The sequence below is a fragment of the Acipenser ruthenus genome, chromosome 1 (assembly GCF_902713425.1).
Source record: "Acipenser ruthenus chromosome 1, fAciRut3.2 maternal haplotype, whole genome shotgun sequence".
Lineage (NCBI taxonomy): Eukaryota > Metazoa > Chordata > Actinopteri > Acipenseriformes > Acipenseridae > Acipenser > Acipenser ruthenus.
The window spans coordinates 82670353-82690225 of NC_081189.1; the positions used below are offsets into that span (position 1 = coordinate 82670353).

Here is a 19873-nt window from a genome sequence, read left to right on the forward strand (position 1 = left end):
AAGTTATGCATCTATCATATAACATGTACCAATTATTGCCACAAATATTAGTTTAACATCTGTATGTTCAATAATTAAATAAATAAACAAATTATATTTGTAGAGAATCTCAAAACTGTAAAAGCAATCAGCAAATTAACACTATTTATGAGATACCAATATGTAAAAACTGAACAAAGAAAACAATTTTTGGAATTAAAAAATTTATTATAGAACAGCAATATTTTCTCAACTCTTTTTTTCCCTCTATGAAGATCTTATATATTTTTTCCCCAATTGTCCGTTTGTGCAGCTTCCTCTCGTTGCATAGTTTATTTCATGCTGCTTCTTTAAGTATTTCATCTCCACATTAGGAAATGCAGCTGTAAAACAAAAAGGACATTAAGAAAATGTCCCGTTACATTAAACACACACACACATATATATGCTTTTGTAGCATGTGTAATTCAAAACTATTGTATATCATTTTCATTAATTACTACATTACGCAAAGGTATATTAATTCTTTAAAATATTGAATTTGAACGTTTATGATCAAATATATTGCATGCTACGTATTACCTTGGAGATATAACAACTCTGCGTACTGCACAATGGGCCTACTCACTAGTTTACCAAAAAAATTGCAAACAGCAGAAACTAAAGAGCAAAGGTAATGAAAATGTGGTAAATTTATATTTGAAAAAGACCCTATGAATAGGTACATACAAATTGTAGAATTCTTGCATTTGATGTTTAATACCTGTCAACAGTGCTTCAGCATTAGACAGCGCTTCTTTCTCTTTTTTTCATCTCTCCAGCTGAGAGTGAAGGTCTTCTTTTTCCTTCCGGCATTTCTCCAACTTCAGTTTCCATACCAGATCATCTTTCCCAGTCGCGATTACAACCTAAAATACGTAATAAAAAACAAAGCTGTTATTACAGTTACTTTAATAATGATGTTCACAAGCTGGGATACAGCTGTGTTTCTAAATAAGAAACTACAGAGTTGCAAATGAAAAAACTGTTAATGTTCATGTAAGACTGATGGAGAAAAAGTATTACAATCCTTGAGATAAATAAATAAACAAATAGATAGATAGATAGATAGGATAGATAGATACTGTACTTCTGCAAACACACAAACATTTCTTTACTTGTGTCCTTTCAGCTTCTTTTTAAGTAATCGCTCAACAAGATCATCCCTGTTATATGTATTTGAGAGCTTCCTTGCCTTCTATTTAAAACAAAAGGCCAGAATCAAAACACACCAATGGTTGAATAGCAATAACTATACCAACATCTAATACAAAATACAACTAAATGTTGAAACATTTATATATTAAAATATCAGAATTGTAGTTTTGATAATTATTTGATGGATAATAGGCCTTTAATACACAGTTTTTTAATATTAATATCAAGTGGATTTTCCATCCACTTGTCATCAGGGCTAGTGTGATAGCTAGCTGTGGCATTAATAGGGAACTTTCCCCCCAACAATTTCAGGTCTTCTCCCAGTTAACTTATCACACATTTCAATTAATGTTTAATCAAGACGATTATCTGAAAAAAATAAAGTAATAATATATATCTCGCACAGTTTGATCATCTCATGGTCCTCTCGCCCAACTCCCTGGTCCACAGTGTCAGAACAAAAATGAGAGACAAACGTTTATAAAAGTATTTCTGCCAATGTCAGTTGTACTGTAAAATCTCTAACAAACATCAGAAACATTAATGCTTTATGGGTTGAAATTAATATCCCGTACAAATTAACATATGCTACAATATCCAATAATAATAATAATAATAATAATACCAGGTATTTTTAGTACAAAATTAAGTTATTTTGGTTCTCTTTTATAGTAAAGAGCTTTCAAACTCACCTGAGAAATAGAGAATTCAAGCCATGTATTGAGCTGGGTTTCTGTTTTTTGATCGCCAATTCACCAGTATCTCCCTCTCAAAGTCCCAATCTTCATTATTAAAATATTCAGGCTAAACATTGTCTCCGACAGACAAAGTCTGTGGGTCCAATTTCAATTGACCCTTCTTCGAAAAAACCACAGCCCATACTACATCTTTCACTATCGCCAGAAAAATGACGAAGAATCAGCACCCAGCGGAAGCCGTATCACGACATCACCGTGAATCCAAGACCGCACAGACATCATCGCGAGGGACATTACAGTGACTGCACATAACAGCGCTACCACATTACTACGACTGACATTACAGCACAGACCATTACAGTGACTGCACATAACAGCGCTACCACATTACTACGACTGACATTACAGCACAGACCATTACAGTGACTGCACATAACAGCATTACGACATTACTACGACTGACATTACAGCACAGACCATTAAAGTGACTGCACATAACAACATTATGACATCACTGTGCCGAACTACAATTCAATTCCCAGAAGACTCTGCGAACTTCACAAACACGTCACTTACCAGGACCTCCCCCCACCCCCCTCAGTATGTTTTCTCTTTGTTTACTACCAGCCCCCCCATCCCATTTCTCAGAGCATCCATTTCTCAAGCAAGAAATAAACAGTTGTTTTTTGTTCCGCTATTTTGGCCCCAAAACTGCCTTTGGTGTGTTTCTTTTGTCCACCGCCACAATATGTATAAACGTTCGTTTGCCCGTTTGGCAGAGCACCTAAAAATGCAATTCTGTAACTGCTGGAGAATAGATTTATACCGTGTGTGTGAGCATACAGTGCCTTGCGAAAGTATTCGGCCCCCTTGAACTTTGCGACCTTTTGCCACATTTCAGGCTTCAAACATAAATATATGAAACTGTAATTTTTTGTGAAGAATTTTTTGCCACAAGCCACCTGGGAGACACACCAAACATGTGGAAGAAGGTGCTCTGGTCAGATGAAACCAAAATCGAACTTTTTGGCAACAATGCAAAACGTTATGTTTGGCGTAAAAGCAACACAGCTCATCACCCTGAACACACCATCCCCACTGTCAAACATGGTGGTGGCAGCATCATGGTTTGGGCCTGCTTTTCTTCAGCAGGGACAGGGAAGATGGTTAAAATTGATGGGAAGATGGAGGGAGCCAAATACAGGACCATTCTGGAAGAAAACCTGATGGAGTCTGCAAAAGACCTGAGACTGGGACGGAGATTTGTCTTCCAACAAGACAATGATCCAAAACATAAAGCAAAATCTACAATGGAATGGTTCACAAATAAACATATCCAGGTGTTAGAATGGCCAAGTCAAAGTCCAGACCTGAATCCAATCGAGAATCTGTGGAAAGAACTGAAAACTGCTGTTCACAAATGCTCTCCATCCAACCTCACTGAGCTCGAGCTGTTTTGCAAGGAGGAATGGGCAAAAATTTCAGTCTCTCGATGTGCAAAACTGATAGAGACATACCCCAAGCGACTTACAGCTGTAATCGCAGCAAAAGGTGGCGCTACAAAGTATTAACTTAAGGGGGCTGAATAATTTTGCACATTTTTCAGTTTTTTATTTGTTAAAAAAGTTTGAAATATCCAATAAATTTCGTTCCACTTCATGATTGTGTCCCACTTGTTGTTGATTCTTCACAAAAAATTACAGTTTCATATCTTTATGTTTGAAGCCTGAAATGTGGCAAAAGGTCGCAAAGTTCAAGGGGGCCGAATACTTTCGCAAGGCACTGTATACAGTGGACGTCCAAAGTTTACAAACCCTAATTTATGGAAGTGTAACACCCTACAATTAATGTTGAATACATGTATATATAGTACATTCCTATAAACACCTGTATTTATTTATGGTAAATATATGTAGATGGTACATTCCTAAAATCCCCCTATTCTGTTTTCTAATATTAAAAAGTTCCAAAACAAAAAACTGTTAGTTCAGCTTGTTACAGTTATGTATTGCTTTGTTTGTGTTGTGCTCTTGTAGCCCTTCATAAATATATTTTCAACAAACCAATAAAATCACCATTTAATGTGTGCAACAGAAGCATACATTGTGATACCTTTGACAAACTGTGGATATTGGCAAATTGCAATATACGCTGAGACCTTGAGGGTGGAAGACTCACTCAAATAAAGATATGAATGCACAATTAAATAATAATAATAAAAGCTTCTGCTCAGAACTCTGATACAGGGGAATGGGGAAGAGCTGCAAGTCTCACGCTGTCACTGGAAGAATTGGATCTTGCGCCTTTGACAATTCAAAAATAATAAAGGATGTAAATCTCTCTGGTGCATTTGTAAGGGTATTTTAATAGACCCTTTTATTAGAAATAGTGTACAGACCCTGATTAGCAGTACTACTGCTATAATAATAATAATAATAATAATAATAATAATAATAATAATGTGCCAAGCAAGTACATAAAGGGAAATAATCTGACTACAACATTTTAATTATAAACAAAAGCAAACTCGCTCTGGATAAATGCGTCATGCTAGAAAGAAAACAGTGGGTTCAGTACGAACACGACAGGGCAGAGAAGCAAGAACAACAACATAAAGTTAAACTATTTTAAAAAATAAAATAAATCTGTACAAAATATACATTAAAAAAAAAAAAGAAATCCAAACACGCCATGTCCGTGTACCGGTCCGCAATACTAGGACTATATAAAGAAGGATAGGAAAATGATGTCACAAGTGGGCAGAGTTAGTAAACAGTGGAGCAAATACCGGTATATCCTGGTGCTGCAACACACCATCGCCGCAATGTATTCAGTACTAAGGGGGCTCCACAACTGGTGCCTGTAATGGATTACCAAACTGCATCACGGGATTGACTGTCCTATCCTTTAATATATAGTCCTAGCCCAATCCCGGTTGTCCTGTGGAGGAACATATACACACACCTAAATATAAATTTGCCTAAAAAACACACAAATAAATCAGTCAATTAACTGAAGTGTCTTTAACTATAAATTACTGGAAAGATCGGAGCATAGGGTAGTCTAACTGCAATGAATAGCATTTAGGAGGAAAATACATAACCCAGGAATAATAGGTTAAAGACAGTTGAAATTCACCAATTAAGATTTGTTAGCAGAGAACAAACATTAATTGCTCAGTACCCAACAATGGTAAACTGTTTGAAACTTATCAACCAATCAGGAGTAAGAAGGTTTGGTTAACACAAACACATTATTAGTCACGAATGATAATGTGGGTTAAAGACTTTAGAGCAAAGAATTAACACTTAACAGACGTTAATAGCGGCCTTAGCACATGTAAATGAGCTTATATAGCAAATAGAAATAGCAGCATTAAATCGATATAATCTCAAGCATACACAATCTAAATTACTGACAACTCAAGGTGGTCAAGTAATACAGAACATGATCAGAAAGACCATGAATTAAACTAGATTATATTAATTAAAATGCCACTATAATTCTTAGAATATGCAATAAATATTAATATCAAAAGCTCACCTAATACAAAACGAACAATAAAGATAATCAAACCCTATATTCTACAGAGCCAAGCATTCAATACAAACAATCGGGAAGAAACAACCACCCAACATATTAATTGTTGAGCAAAGGGGTTTAAGAGTCTTTGAGAAAAGAAACAGGAAAGAAAGAGAAATGTATCTCTACTAAAAGGCTCTTCATTCCATACAACAAACAATCTGATCCTCTCGTTTCAGCCGTAGCAAGTAACACAACCCGGTAGCTTGTTATACTTTAAGGAGAAGAAAACAAATAAGTAGAAAACACTAAAGAATTCTATAGCTCAATCTCACTCAAAGTTAATAATACTATTATCCTCCGGGAAAGAGAAATAATAATAATAATAATAATAATAATAATAATAATAAAACTCAGTCATTTTTTGTTCAAACCTTATCTCAGCAACCTGGTCTCACGAAATGCAAACTGCAACGGCATTCACAGCATGGCAACCTTTTCCACCGCAGCAACAGGTCGAGTTGTATTAAGTAATTTAATTTAAACTCTAGAAAACAACCAAACGCAGCCACAACTGATTCATTGTCGAACTGCCACTTAAACTATTTCTCCGCCCCGATCTTGCTCTGCGACTCATAAACTCCAACAGCACACTTTCCTCCCGCCGTGCACTAGCAGTGCTACCTATATTCATGCGATCCTGGAAATCCCAATAGAATTGTGTCAGTGCCCGTATATTGCAGTGACGTTTTTATTTTTACAGTTATTTATTTATTTATAAGTACACGCAGCTAATATATTTTATAGACCGACACATTTACACCGACACCCAAATCTCCTGTGAACGCTTAGCAGTATCAAGTGGTTGCGTTTTTCGATACCTTGTATGGGCTACACAATTTTGTTTAGTGATACATTATCCCACTTAATTGAGAAAGCTTTTTGTTGCTGTCCCAGCTTTTGACCCTAAAGGTTGAGCTGTATGCTTAAAATCATTTAACACCGTGGGATAAGTGGAAGAGGTTTAAGTTTGTTTTTAAATTTAAAAGATTAATTTAAATTGTATTTGCATCACAATGAACTTCACAACAAAGTTTGCAGATGGCAATCAAAAACACCTGTTTAGTTTGAATGACGTTTTTGTATCTGCAGCTTAATTGATTAGAAATGTACCCAAACTGGAATGGCAACCTTGTCTTATGTACAACTGAGCGTTTTGCTGCTTTAATTCAAAGACTTTATTAGCCTATCTAACTTTTTTTTTTTATTGCTTTACCACAATCTATTTTTAGGGATCAGGTAATTTTTATTTATTAATGTTTTTTTTTTAAAAAAATAGTTTTGGGGACCCCCTCTTTGCATATTAAATTCCTTCCCTTTACTGTTTTACCACCAATCATGCCCGAAGCCAAACAACCTGTTGTTAATTTACCTTTGGTATTTCAGTTTCAGTTTTTAAATGTCATATACCAATTGTAAAGCTGCATCAAAGTCAAAACGATCAAAAGGTCAAGCCCTATGATCAGGCGGTCGCTGCTCCAACTGAAAACAGCTTGGTAAAACAGCCCTGGTTTTCTGATCCATACAGTCACACACTGCTATATTGTATTTTAAATTATATATATTCTGGGGGGCCCCTCATAAATACAAGCTCTTTACACCCTCAGGATAGCTCTAAGCACCTCCTTGTTACCAGTTCAACTGGTTTGACTGAAATACTTCAAATGTTTCCCTGAGGATAACTGAGATCTGTTTAAAGTATGGTCTGCTTTTGCCTGGAGTGATGTAGGGTCTGATTGAAACAAAGATCTGGACTGGAATAGATATTGAGGGCCAGAATTGTGCACAACTTATTTAATTTTTTAATGAATATTTCCGACTACATGGGTCACAGTGGTGAAACCGAAATAATGAAAGTGCACACAGGATATTAAAAAAAATATACATACTTAATAATTTGAACACAGCTGGTGCGTTTTTTTCAATAGCATGTGTTTTCAAAGACCCGACCTGCTGTGGTTTTCACTCCATCTTATAAAATTAGGCAGTGAAACCTTCAAGTGAATATCGTAAATACAAGTGAGGGTGGGAACTTGAAATCAGTTATCATTACTGAAGTGATATTATTATGCAATGGATTTACTGTACTTTACTATGGTTAATCTTGGTCTTTATAATGTTTTACCATCGTGCGCTGTATAATTACAATTTCAAAACTATAACCACTCCTGTGAATGCAGGTTAACCTGTTCTATGGCATGAGTAGGAGGTGGCTTGTTCTGAAATCTAAAGGTTGTGGTATTTATAAACTGAGGCTGATAGTGCAAAATTCAGTTTGCACCGTGAACGGAATATGCTGCTTATTTTACAGAGAGAAGCTGATAAACCATAATACAAACTGATTAAGAAAAAAGATGGCAACAGAAAAGGAGAAATATGCCCTCTTAAATGGTGATTCTGATTTAGAAGATGAATTAAAAATCAACCCTGTGCTGATTGAAAATGAAAAGAAAAGGTAATTTGTGTATCTAAGTAAATTAATATGTAATTTAATAATTCTAGAGGTTGTTAAAATATATTATAGTCCTGTGTAGAGAAGAAAAACTACTTTGCTGGCAATGTAACATTGTGTGCATAAAATTCTGCGTTTGCTTTATTTAAAAATGATACAAACAAAAGTTTTTGCAAAAAGTAACCATGTGGAAATATGATAATATTAGCCAGTAAGAAAAAGAAAATTATAAAAAAAAAGGTTACAACTTGACCACTCCTTTAAACTACATATTAGTATAAAACATATATTTGTCAAATAATGTTTAATGTCTTGATGTAGGGTATTTTTTATGGATACAATTTAAAATACAGGTACATTTTTACATGTATTGTAGTTACAGTACACTGTAGTTACTATTTACTGATATTTTGTACTGCACATCCTCTTCTGATTAAGCACTGGCAAAGTTACTTTCCTGTCTGTTTTTTTTTTTTTTAGGCCCATAAAAATAACAAATTATAAATGTCAACATCACTTGCTCTGCCTCACTGCCTTCATAATCCTACTCACTGTAGTCCAGGTATTATTCTCTATCTGTGTAGTCAAAATGTATTGGAAGATACAGGAGCTACAGGTGGGACAACATGTACTGCAAGAAACAGGTAAGACAGGAAATTGTTTGTGGAATTAGCATTCTATATGGACTATTGAAAAATGTACCCAGAAATTGACCCATATAGAAACATAGGACCCTAAACATGTTATATATAAGAAACTAATTACATCACCCATAATGTTAAACATGAAAAACTCAATAATAATAATAATAAGAAGAAGAAGAAGAAGAAGAAGAAGAAGAAGAAGAAGAAGAAGAAGAAGAAGAAGAAGAAGAAGAAGAAGAAGAAGAAGAAGAAGAATATAGGGTTAATTTGAAGCTACAGCTTACTTTGAACCCCACAGGGATAAGCACTCGGGAAACCCATTTTTAGAGGTGATCCCTGATAACAGCAGCTGGGTGTTTGATGTAATCTCTAATGCTGTAATATGCTCCAAGAAAACCAGGCTGTGACAAATCATACCAAATGATCCCCATTATGAATTGGTTATCTACATTTTCATGCAATGGAATATACTGTTGCACATACTGTACAGTAGCATCCTGCAGATCTTAGAATTCAAGTTTTTAGCTTGCATATTCTCTTAGCTTAAAAAAGTGGCATCCTGAATACTTCAGTTGGGTTGATTAACATACTTGATTGACGGCTTTTCCTGTAATTAGCATTTGATTCATATTTATTAGTACAACACACTTTTCTGATTTATCTTATTGAACAAAATATCCTGAGAGTGTACTGCTTTTAGTTTGTGCTTGAATAGGTGAATCTTAGAAACACGCCAGGTATGACCAAGCAGATATTTAATCTGGTCACTTTGAACAAAGTTAGATTTGTTCCCTTTGATGTACAGTCAAAGAACTAAGTTTTTTGTACAAACAGGTCTCTAAATTAAGGATTCACACAGTGATCCAGTAAACTTTATGCTTTATGAATAGGAGGAAGTAAGAGCGATTTTATCAGAGGACATTTTGTGTTACCACCTGTCTCAAATGTATCTTCTATACTCAATAATTAAAGTAAAACTAAATAAATGTATTTTTCTGGTTGTCTAAACAATGTATTTTTAAATGTCTTACTCCCTGTTGCAATGCCTTCAGCTGTTTATAACTCTCATAACATTGGTCATGTATAAACTGTGCAATGTCATCAAACTGATTCTACAGCATAACCAAGTAGATCAGGTCTATGAACATTCAGCTGAACAGTCTAGTGGTGTAACAAAAAAAAAAAAATACAGCAAGAATGTGGCTGGACTGTAAAACAACTTTCAAAATCTCTTGAGGCACACCCATGAAAGGGTGATATATGGAGATCACCTTGCATTTTAATGTCACCTTTGACAAGTTTTGTTCAGCAACAATTAAGACACACATATTTGTAACTGATGTATCGACTGTGAAATTCCTAGCTTATATTCTCTATTTTAGCAACAAATGACATATATGTTTGGGAAAACTTGTTCATAGTACTGTAGAAATAAAGTAACCAAGTAAGCAACAATGACGGTTAATTGTATAATTTTGACAGGAAGGAGCAGCCGTCTTGAATTGATTGAGATGAGTGCAGTGAAGAAGAATGCCAGCGAACAAGAAGATCTCCAACTGGAATCAAAACTGAACTTATGTCAACAGGTATGACATTGCAAGCTGTACCTTCATATGACTGAATCTTTGCCAACCTATTGTTTTTAAAGCACATTTGTTGGTTTTCACATGACAAAGATAGACATTAAGAAATGTAAGATATGCTATCCCATTTTTATTTATTTATTTATTTATTTATTTATTTATTTATTTATTTTGGAGGTCATGTCCTTGGTTGTTTTTTTTGTTTTTTTTTGCATTATCAATGCTGATGCTCATGTAAAAATTCTGGTAAAGTACAAAAGACTCCTTACTTTTCTCTGTTGGTTTGTCGTGTAACATAGATTTGGAGGTTGAATAGTAATTACCAAGCAGTCATATAAATACTGCCAGCTATAGCTTGAAACCTAAGTGTGACCTCAGTAGAATGTCAGCTCTGGTTACAATGCTGATTAGGGACTGTTTAGCCCCTCTCTATTATTCTGCACAGAACATATTGCTGAAGTACAATAAAGAAATAAGCTTAATTTTATTGTTTGTTTTTAATTTGTTTTTATTGTTTAATATTATTTCTTTCCAGAAAATCATGCATATGGATTCCAAAATTGAAGATATTACACAGAATATGGAATCATTAGAGTCTGGTTATGAAAAGATGAAAAATGACATAGAGTTGAATAACAGAGATGCATTGTATGAAAAGGTAATCTTTTGGGGTTTGGTGATGATGTATGATGCTGTGATCCTTGATGGCATGGCAGATACCATGGAATTTGTATATCTGATTAAATGTTTGAATCCAGGTTGGACAAGATACATTCAGATTAGCTCACTTTATTTTCTCTATCCTATGAGCGGATTTTGATCAAAAGTTAGAGCTGTCTAGATGTATCGATGCACTGCTGAATATCAGCTTAATTATACAATATCTTCTGGCATTTTATACAGGCCCTATGTTCCTTAGGGGAGGAGATTGTTTGCATCATCTACTGTAGTACAATGATAAAAGTTATCATGAGGGGGTGCTATTGCCTAACCTGTTATTTATTACTAGTTTCAATTTAAATGAAGAGTAGCTATCAGCAAGTACAGTATGTCACTGAAATTTTAATTTGATTAAATAATTCATTTATCCAGGGAAATGTTTCCCTATTCCTGGAAAGGCTGACCCTTCCTAAAATTTGGTGGCAGTCTAGCCTGAAAGAAAAGTAGGTAGCAGAGGGTATGACATTGCATGTTGTACACTTTAAAAACAAAATGGAAACTTTCCAGATACCTGGAGGCTGTGTGGTCCAGTGGTTAAAGAAAAGGGCTTGTAACTAGGAGGGCCCCGGTTCAAATCCCACCTCAGCCACTGACTCATTGTGTGATCCTGTGCAAGTCACTTCACCTCCTTGTGCTCCGTCTTTCGGGTGAGACGTAGTTGTAAGTGACTCTGCAGCTGATGCATAGTTCACACACCCTGGTCTCTGTAAGTTGCCTTGGATAAAGGCATCTGCTAAATAAACAAATAATAATAATAATAATTAATTACTTTATCCAAGTTTCCTTCTATGTTTCCCCATCCTGGGACAGCTACAGTTTCCCAGCAGTTAACTAGCCTGCAAGTGTTGCTTTTCCTGGGTAACCTGCACTTTCCCCAAGTATCGGTAAAGGAAATGTTTACCTTTACCCAGGTAACAAAACATGAAAACCATTAGATTCAGCTGGTTTTGGGGGTCAGCTAGATTCTGTGTCAGCTAGACCAAAGGTGGTCAAGGATTCACGAGAAACACACACAAAAAAAAAATCCAATACTTCACGTACCACCATGTTTTAAAAACAATGTATAGATTTCACAATTGTGAATAAATGCATGTTATAATTCAGGGTCTGTATCTTATTAATCTTTGGCATTAGCAAAGATAATTTAAAAAAAAAATTTTCAAACTGAATTTTGGTTGACATGAAATGGGAAGTACACCTGAATTATATATATATATATATATATATATATATATATATATATATAATTTTTTTTACCTTTGTTACAGGAAACTTCCAAATTCTTTGACATTGTTACTAAACTCAATAGGACTACATCCATCGGTCTGATTGCTTTTATGCAAAAGCTACTTCAACTGCAAAGTACAATTGATCATGTAACCAGCAGAGTCCACAACTTGGAAGATTCCTTTGCTTCAAAAGTTCAGGTACTTTCTAAAGTGTAAAACATTAAATAAATAACTTCAAGTATACTTAAAAGTTGACTCCCTGGATGTCTGACCTACTATATAATCCGAACTATGCTATCATAATGAAATGCATACTGATAACAAATAAGAACAGCTGTAGAAAACAAACTCCATGGTAATTGTTTAAATAATTTACATCTGCATTTTTATTCATTTTTATACAAATATTTGAAGACCTGTAAGTATTAAAAACAGAACATAAAACATAAAGACTAGTGAAGGCATTTTTAGTATGGTACTTGGTTACTATTAGTTATCTTTGAACATGGTCTGTTCCCGAGTGGTTTGGGTAAGTTATTTATATATTTATTTGCATTTTTATAGCACTTTTTATACAGAAGTATCTCAAAGCACCGTACAGTACATAGTAAAAAAAAATCAAACCACAATACATTTGTAAAACATATTACTCATCTACCACAATCATACTATTTAAATAACATATTCAAAGAGTATAATAAAAAAATATATATATGCACACATATGCATACATAGATAAATTATTATTATTATTATTATTTATTTCTTAGCAGACGTCCTTATCCAGGGCGACTTACAATCGTAAGCAAATACATTTAAATATACATCATAATAATAATAATAATAATAATAATAATAATAATAATAATAATAATAATAATAATAATAATAATAATAATGCAATATAAAAGTTACATTAAAACCCACTAAGACAAGAAAGCCATTTTATAAAAATAAGTTTTGACTTAAAAACTGTAATGGTCCCAGCTTCCCTGACAGACACAGACAGAGCATTCCATAATTTAGGTGCTTTACAAAATAAAGCCCTACCTCCCATGGTGATTCCGTTGACCCTAGGAATAATCAGTATCCCGCATCCTGTGATCTCAGAGTGCGATTCAGAACATATGGGGTCAGTAACTCCTGCAAATAACTAGGTGCTAATCCACTCAGGGCCTTGTAAGTTAACAGCAAAATCTTAAATCAATTCTATACTCCACAGGGAGCCAGTGTAAAGAGGCCAAAACAGGGGTAATGTGTTCACTTTTCCTGGTTTTAGTCAGAATTCTAGCGGCAGTATTCTGAACAAGCTGTAAGCGAGAAACCACCCGTTTTGGGATACCAGAGAAAAGTGCATTGCAATAGTCAATTCTTGATGAAACAAAGGCATGCATTAGCCTCTCAGCATTAGGTATGGCAGTGATGGGTCTAAGCTTAGCTATATTTCTCAGATGATAAAATGATACTTTAGTAATTTTCCTAATGTGATTCTCAAATGATAGATCAAGATCAAACATGAACCCCCAAATTTCTCATTTTTAGCTTTAGTTCCGACGAGAGACTGCTAAGGTCAAATTTATGTAAATTGATATTTTTTAGTTACCCACTAACCACAATTTGACTTCAGTGGCCTGTAAATGCTATATTCCAATGCCACTGAAGATGTCCCGATATTATCTTGCCAGTAGTAATATGTTTGTTTGTATGTTTTCATATCTTTAGGATGCCAACAATACTAAGTTACAAAATATTGAGGATGAGCTATCCACCATGTCAGCAAATACTGATTCACTTGAATCCAAAATGGCACAGGTATGTTCCTTTTGTTTTGTTTAACACAGTATTCCATGTCATTACAGTAGTACAATTCTATTAATAGATCTAGCCCCATAACTTGTTCTTACATATTCCATCTTAAAACTAAATCATGTTGACTAAAATTACTGGCAAATGCCTTCATCAGTGTATTGGGACAGCACTGCATATGAGTTTCAGATATTCTTATATATTTAACTGAATTTTGTCTGATTCTGAAAATTTACTGTAGTCACATATCTAATTATTATTTAAATTTCACACAGAATTAAAACTCTACAGTATATCTAGACCTGCAACACCTAAACACACACACACTGCTGTGCTAAAGTCTTAGACATGTTGAATTTTTATACTCTGATGCATTATGAGCATCAACACTTTACTCAAAGCCTCCACTAGTGTTTCGACTATTATAACAACCTTGACTTGCATAAAGAAGGAAAAACATTGAGATAAAAGGTGTGGTAGAAGACAAGCGTTGAATTAACAGAACTGGCAGAAGGCACAGGTGTCGTTGTCCATCAAATCAACAGTATGAAGGTCACTCTTGAAATCAGGACTTAAAGGATGTGTTGCAGTAAGAATACCTCTGTTAAGAAATATGCACAAGAACACAAAAATTGGACTATGGAACAATGGTCAAAGGTACTTTGGACTGTTGATGGATGGAAAATATCACCTGTGCCTTCTGCCAGTTCTGTTGTCAATTGAATGCTTGTCTTCATTCTATTCCTTAAGGATATTATCTTCAATTATTGCTCATCCTTGTTAGACAGCTTGTTAGACAGCAGAAAATACCAGTGGAGGCCCGGAGTAAACTCCCCATGAAAGTTTGATGCTCACAGCATCGATATGCATTGTAACTCCTGAATGTGTCGAAGACTTTTGCACAGCAGTATCTCTCTCTCTCTCTTAGAGTTTTTTTTTTGTATCCAAAGGCTCTGTTTTAGTGTTTGTAAATTGCAAAATATTTTCTGGATCAACATGTTTCCATTTTTCTTTTTCTTCCTCATCTACTGTCTGTGTTCATCAACAATTTGTGAGATAATAACTGCTAGCTTTTTTCTTAGGGCCTCAGCCATGCATCCAGCCAGATCACCCAGCTTATGCTTGACATGACCCATCTAAAAAATGACCTTCAAAGTTATAAAGACAAGCAGAGGATGGAAGTTCTAGAATCTGAGTTGAAGGGTGAGCTTTGTTACTCAGAACATCCAACTGTATGTTTACCTTGGTAAAGTACCATTTAAGACATTATGTTACGTATTGTATTTGTAAAAAAAAAAAAAAAAAAGATATTTATGGGTCTGGTCTTTGACACAACTAAACCAATATATTGAAGATATACTGCGGTAGAATTGTGCAGCTACAGTGCCTTAAGTATCACCCCCCCTTGGACTTTTCCACATTTTGTAGTGTTACAACCTGGAATTAAAATGGATTTAATTGGGATTTTTACCATTTGATTTACACAACATACTTAACAATTTGAAGGTGCAAAATATTTTTTATTGTGACACAAAAGTTAATTAAACAAAAAAAAGACATTTGTTGTTGCATAAGTATTCACCCCTCTGAGTCAATACTTGGTAGAAGCACCTTTGGCAGCAATTACAGCTGTGAGTCTTTTTGGGTAAGTCTCTACCAGCTTTGCACATCTGGATCCTGCAATTTTTGACCATTCTTCTTGGCAAAATTGCTCAAGCTCTGTCAAGTTGGATGGGGACCGTTGGTGAACAGCAATTTTCAAGTCTTGCCACAGATTCTCAATCGGATTGAGGTCTGGGCTTTGACTGGGCCATTCTAAGACATTCAGGTTCTTGTTTTTAAACCAGTGTAGCTTTGGCTGTGTGTTCAGGGTCATTGTCCTGCTGGAAGGTGAACCTCCGCCCCAGTCCCAGGTCTCTTGCAGACTGAAATAGGTTTTCCTCCAGAATTTCCCTGTATTTGGCTCCATCCATCTTGCCCTCAATCCTGACCAGTTTCCCAGTCCCTGTCGATGAAAAGCATCCCCATAACATGATGCTGCCACCACCATGCTTCACCGTGGGGATGGTGTTCTTAGGGTGATGAGCAGTTTTGGCTTTGCGCCACACATAGTGTTTTGCGCTAAGGCCAAAAAGTTCAATTTTGGTCTCATCAGACCAGAGAACCTTTTTCCACATGTTTGCTGTGTCTCCCACGTGCCTTTTGGCAAAATCCAAACGTGAATTGATATGGGTTTTTTTCAGCAATAGCTTTCTTCTCGCCACTCTTCCATAAAGCCCAGCTTTGTGGAGCGTCCGGTTTATAGTTGTCCCATGGACGGTTTCTTCCATCTCAGCTGTGGACCTCTCCAGCTCCTTCAGAGTTACCATTGGCCTCTTGGTTGCTTCTCTGACTAATGCCCTCCTTACCTGGTCACTGAGTTTTGGTGGACGGTCTTCTCTGGGCAGAGTCGCGGTTGTGCCATATTCTTTCCATTTTTTAATAATGGATTTAACGGTGCTCCGGGGGATGTTCAAAGTTTGGGATATTTTTTTATAACCCAACCCTGATTGGTGCTTCTCCAGAACTTGTTTTGATAGCTCCTTCGTCTTCATGATGCTGTTTGTTTAGATATGCTCTCTAACAAACTCGGGGGCCTTCCAGAAACAGGTGTATTTAATCTGAGATCATGTGACACTTTAATTGCACACAGGTGGACCATTCAACCAATTATGTGACTTCTGAAGGCAATTGGTTGCACCAGAGCTTATTTAGGGGTGTCACAGCAAAGGGGGTGAATACTTATGCATTCAAGACTTTTCAGTTTTTTATTTGTAAATAATTTTGAAAAATATGTAGATTTTTTTCCCCACTTCGACATTATGGACTATTTTGTGTAGATCAGTGACAAAAAATTCTAATTAAATCCATTTTAATTCCAGGTTGTAACACTACAAAATGTGGAAAAGTCCAAGGGGGGTGAATACTTGCAAGGCACTGTATTTCAGGAGTAATTTTTTCAGTGGCTGTAATAAAATAAAAAGTCCCCTGTGTGAGATGCTGCATGGATGAACCTGGAAAGACTGATGTTGTCCTTGTTTTGTGTTTTCTATGCTTTCAGGTCAATCTGCTTTGAAGAGTCTATATGTATTTCCCACAAAACCACACACAGAGGTTCCAAGAAAGAACAGTACTCTGAAAATGCCTATTTTAATGAACACTACAGGTTAGAGCAATAGAGAAAATATTCATTATACTTCCTTTAAAATGCTTTCAGGTGAATTTCTTTTGAAGAATATAAACATAATTTCCACATGTACAAAACTAAAGGCTCCAAGAATGATGAGAATATATGGTAGAATAGTGGTTTACTCTCAAATGTTCGCTACTTCCTTTATGAATAAATATAAACCTGGTTAATAATAATAAATATGTATTGTGCTGTCTGCTGTAACAGGTTCTGAAACCTACAGGTAGACAAGGGTAAAATGACATGTAGTAAACATCTTGTCATGAAATCTTCTTGTGCTGAATTTCAATTGATCTACCCCTTTCTCATGTGAAAAAAAAGATTTTACATATACACCTTACTCTTCAAAATGATCTTTATGATATGTATGAAGGGGTTTGCAGATAATTCTGCATCGCAAAGAATGTATCATGATATTGTGAAATGAGCAAAATATTATGGTAAACTTTCATGGGGCAGAACTAAAAAAAGCACTGCCCCTCTATGCTAAAGGAGCAATTAACTTGAATGATAAGGTAGTTGCTGCTGCTTTCTGCCATGACAGCACAGCACTTCACTTATTACGTGATCTTTATCACGGAACATGATTTTTATGATGAAACATCGTTAAGAATGTGTCATGGAACCCTTTAGATTACACTATTTTATCATGAAAACGAGATTTACTCACCCCTTGATAGCATTAAAATATTTTATCACGAAAATGTCTCGTCACTGAAAGTTCATGACAACAGCATCATAGTATGATAATGTCATGAGCATCTTAAACACATTCTGTGTGATAGAAATATTTCTTGTGGTAAATGTATTTACTGTATATCATTTTCTTTTTATTTCAATAGGCTTGCAATTATTGTTACACAATGCTTACAAAAATAAAGATGCTTTATTGTCCTATGAAGAAGTAGTTAATGCTCTGAAACACCACGCACCTATTGAGGAGGAACTAATGGAGTTTGATACAAATTCTGACAAAAAGTACTCACTGGCTGAGCTTAAAAAAGCATTAGGAATTTAAGGTAAAAAGAAACAACATTTTTATTTATCCAGGCATATAATATAGGTAGTTTACATATTCTTTCTTTCTTGCTTTCTTTCTTTCTATTCACATTTAGGGAATAATAGTTTTGCAAGAAACTAAAATAGATATCATATTTGATTAGAATAGATATCATATTTTTTCCCAAGCTATATGAACAAAGAGATCCAATGTACAAATGGATTGAGATTTTTTTCAGTCTATATTTAGAAGTAATACGTAGCTGAAGTCACACATACATTTAAATTCCTAAAAATATATATATTTATATATATGTATTATTTTTCTTTGCAGGATACTGAACTGGAATGAAGTTGACCTTTGCTATTTAAATAATAGAGGGTTTGCTATAATGCTGTATAAAGTGCATGAAGTGTCCTAAGGAACTGGCATATATTGTATTAAGTTTGCTTTTGGGGGGTGGATAAGGCGTGTATCTCTAAACACCTATGGTTTGCAAATTGAACTCTTTTGTTTGGGTCACAGAGGGGTGTTCAATATAATCATTCTACAATGAAGTAATGATTTTTTAGAAGATAACAGGCCAACAAACATATTTTTTAAGCGGTTAAAGTATGTGCCTTTTAGTGTTTATTTCTTAGCAGTGTGTTCCTATGGATTAATTGCCATTTTACATTTTTGTCAGTTGAATTTAAAAAATACAATAGATATGTGATTTGTTTAAGGTGAATGGTAAATGTATTTGGATATGCTTTTTAAATGTTCATTTATAAAAAATAAATTGCCTTTTATGGCTCACTTGACCTGGCTTATAAACCGTTTTTTACTTCACAATATGATTCTTTTATATTGTATGTTGATGTCTTAACAAGTTTTTTTTGTTTTAAATTGATATCATTTGGAGAATAAACATTTTTAATCACATAGTCCAATACACAGGAGGGTCTTGAGACTATTTATATTTTTAAAAGCATGTACATCTTAGTCTTCTCAGTTTTATTTTTCTACCACTTGGTGGAAGAGATATGTAAAACAGCCAGCAGGACAAATCTGCAATTACAACCAAGTCTCTACCCAGTCATTAAGGTATCATTTAATTTTGTAACCTGGTGTATGATTTCCTTTTGTTCTGTAAATGGCACCTTCCAGCTTGGACATTTTGTAATTGGTACCCAAGATAACATTTGGTAATGGTCTACTTTAGAAAGCATTATAGGAAACTGCATTACAAAATCTTGATTCCCTTGAGAAACAATGACCATCTGTAACTATTTCTATACCTGTCTCACAAAGAACACAGTGCCTTTTGTGCTGTAAGAAGAATGGTTTATCTCATATCTTGTGGTGTGGACTACAAGCACAGCTTTGTTATTTTTTTTTATAATCTCTGGGCTACATTGTAATGTGTAACATAGAAAGTGGTGACCCCTGCATGGTTCTGTTACCAGAAAGGTAATTATTACTAGATCTTCTGAGCACATTATTTTTTGTTGTCGAGACCACTAAACCAACAAAAATTAAATTAGCTATACTGTAATTCAGTGCTTCAGTCAGTAAATTCCTGCCGAAGAATCAAGTTTTTCATTCCAGCCGGACAATAAACACATGGCCTCAAACAACTGGACAAAAAACACTTCTGATAAATAACAGTTTTCTTTCCTAGCCAGCTGTATCTCGGTCCCTGTTTAAAGGACAATTTTGAGAGATGCAGAAATCTCAACACCGTCACACTCCGAGGCCTGCACTGCATGACA

At 35.0% G+C, this 19873-nt stretch overlaps 1 protein-coding gene and 1 long non-coding RNA gene across 2 annotated transcripts; one reads left to right on the forward strand and one right to left on the reverse strand.

Annotated features, from left to right (window-relative positions):
• Positions 1-222: 222 nt before the first annotated feature.
• LOC117972442 (uncharacterized) lies at positions 223-6163 on the reverse strand. Its single transcript, XR_004663499.2, has 3 exons — positions 5831-6163; positions 743-887; positions 223-362 (listed from the first exon to the last, which is right to left on the reverse strand). It is a non-coding gene; the product is annotated as an uncharacterized LOC117972442 (long non-coding RNA).
• A 1545-nt stretch (positions 6164-7708) lies between these two features.
• Positions 7709-18922, forward strand: LOC117421567 (EF-hand calcium-binding domain-containing protein 14-like). The gene is made up of 10 exons (XM_034036106.3): positions 7709-7911; positions 8389-8552; positions 10035-10138; positions 10671-10793; positions 12124-12282; positions 13807-13896; positions 14973-15093; positions 16991-17095; positions 17962-18138; positions 18453-18922. The coding sequence occupies exons 1-9, from the start codon at positions 7811-7813 to the stop codon at positions 18135-18137; spliced, it is 1143 nt and encodes a 380-aa protein (XP_033891997.2). The 5' UTR covers positions 7709-7810; the 3' UTR covers position 18138; positions 18453-18922.
• The last annotated feature ends 951 nt before the right edge of the window (positions 18923-19873 follow it).

Coding starts and splice junctions, on each gene's coding strand:
- LOC117421567 (XM_034036106.3), top strand. CDS start 7,811: ATGGCAACAGAAAAGGAGAAATATGCCCTCTTAAATGGTGATTCTGAT. Junction 10,794..12,123: donor GAGATGCATTGTATGAAAAG/GTAATCTTTTGG, acceptor CCTTTGTTACAG/GAAACTTCCAAATTCTTTGA. Junction 13,897..14,972: donor TTGAATCCAAAATGGCACAG/GTATGTTCCTTT, acceptor CTTTTTTCTTAG/GGCCTCAGCCATGCATCCAG.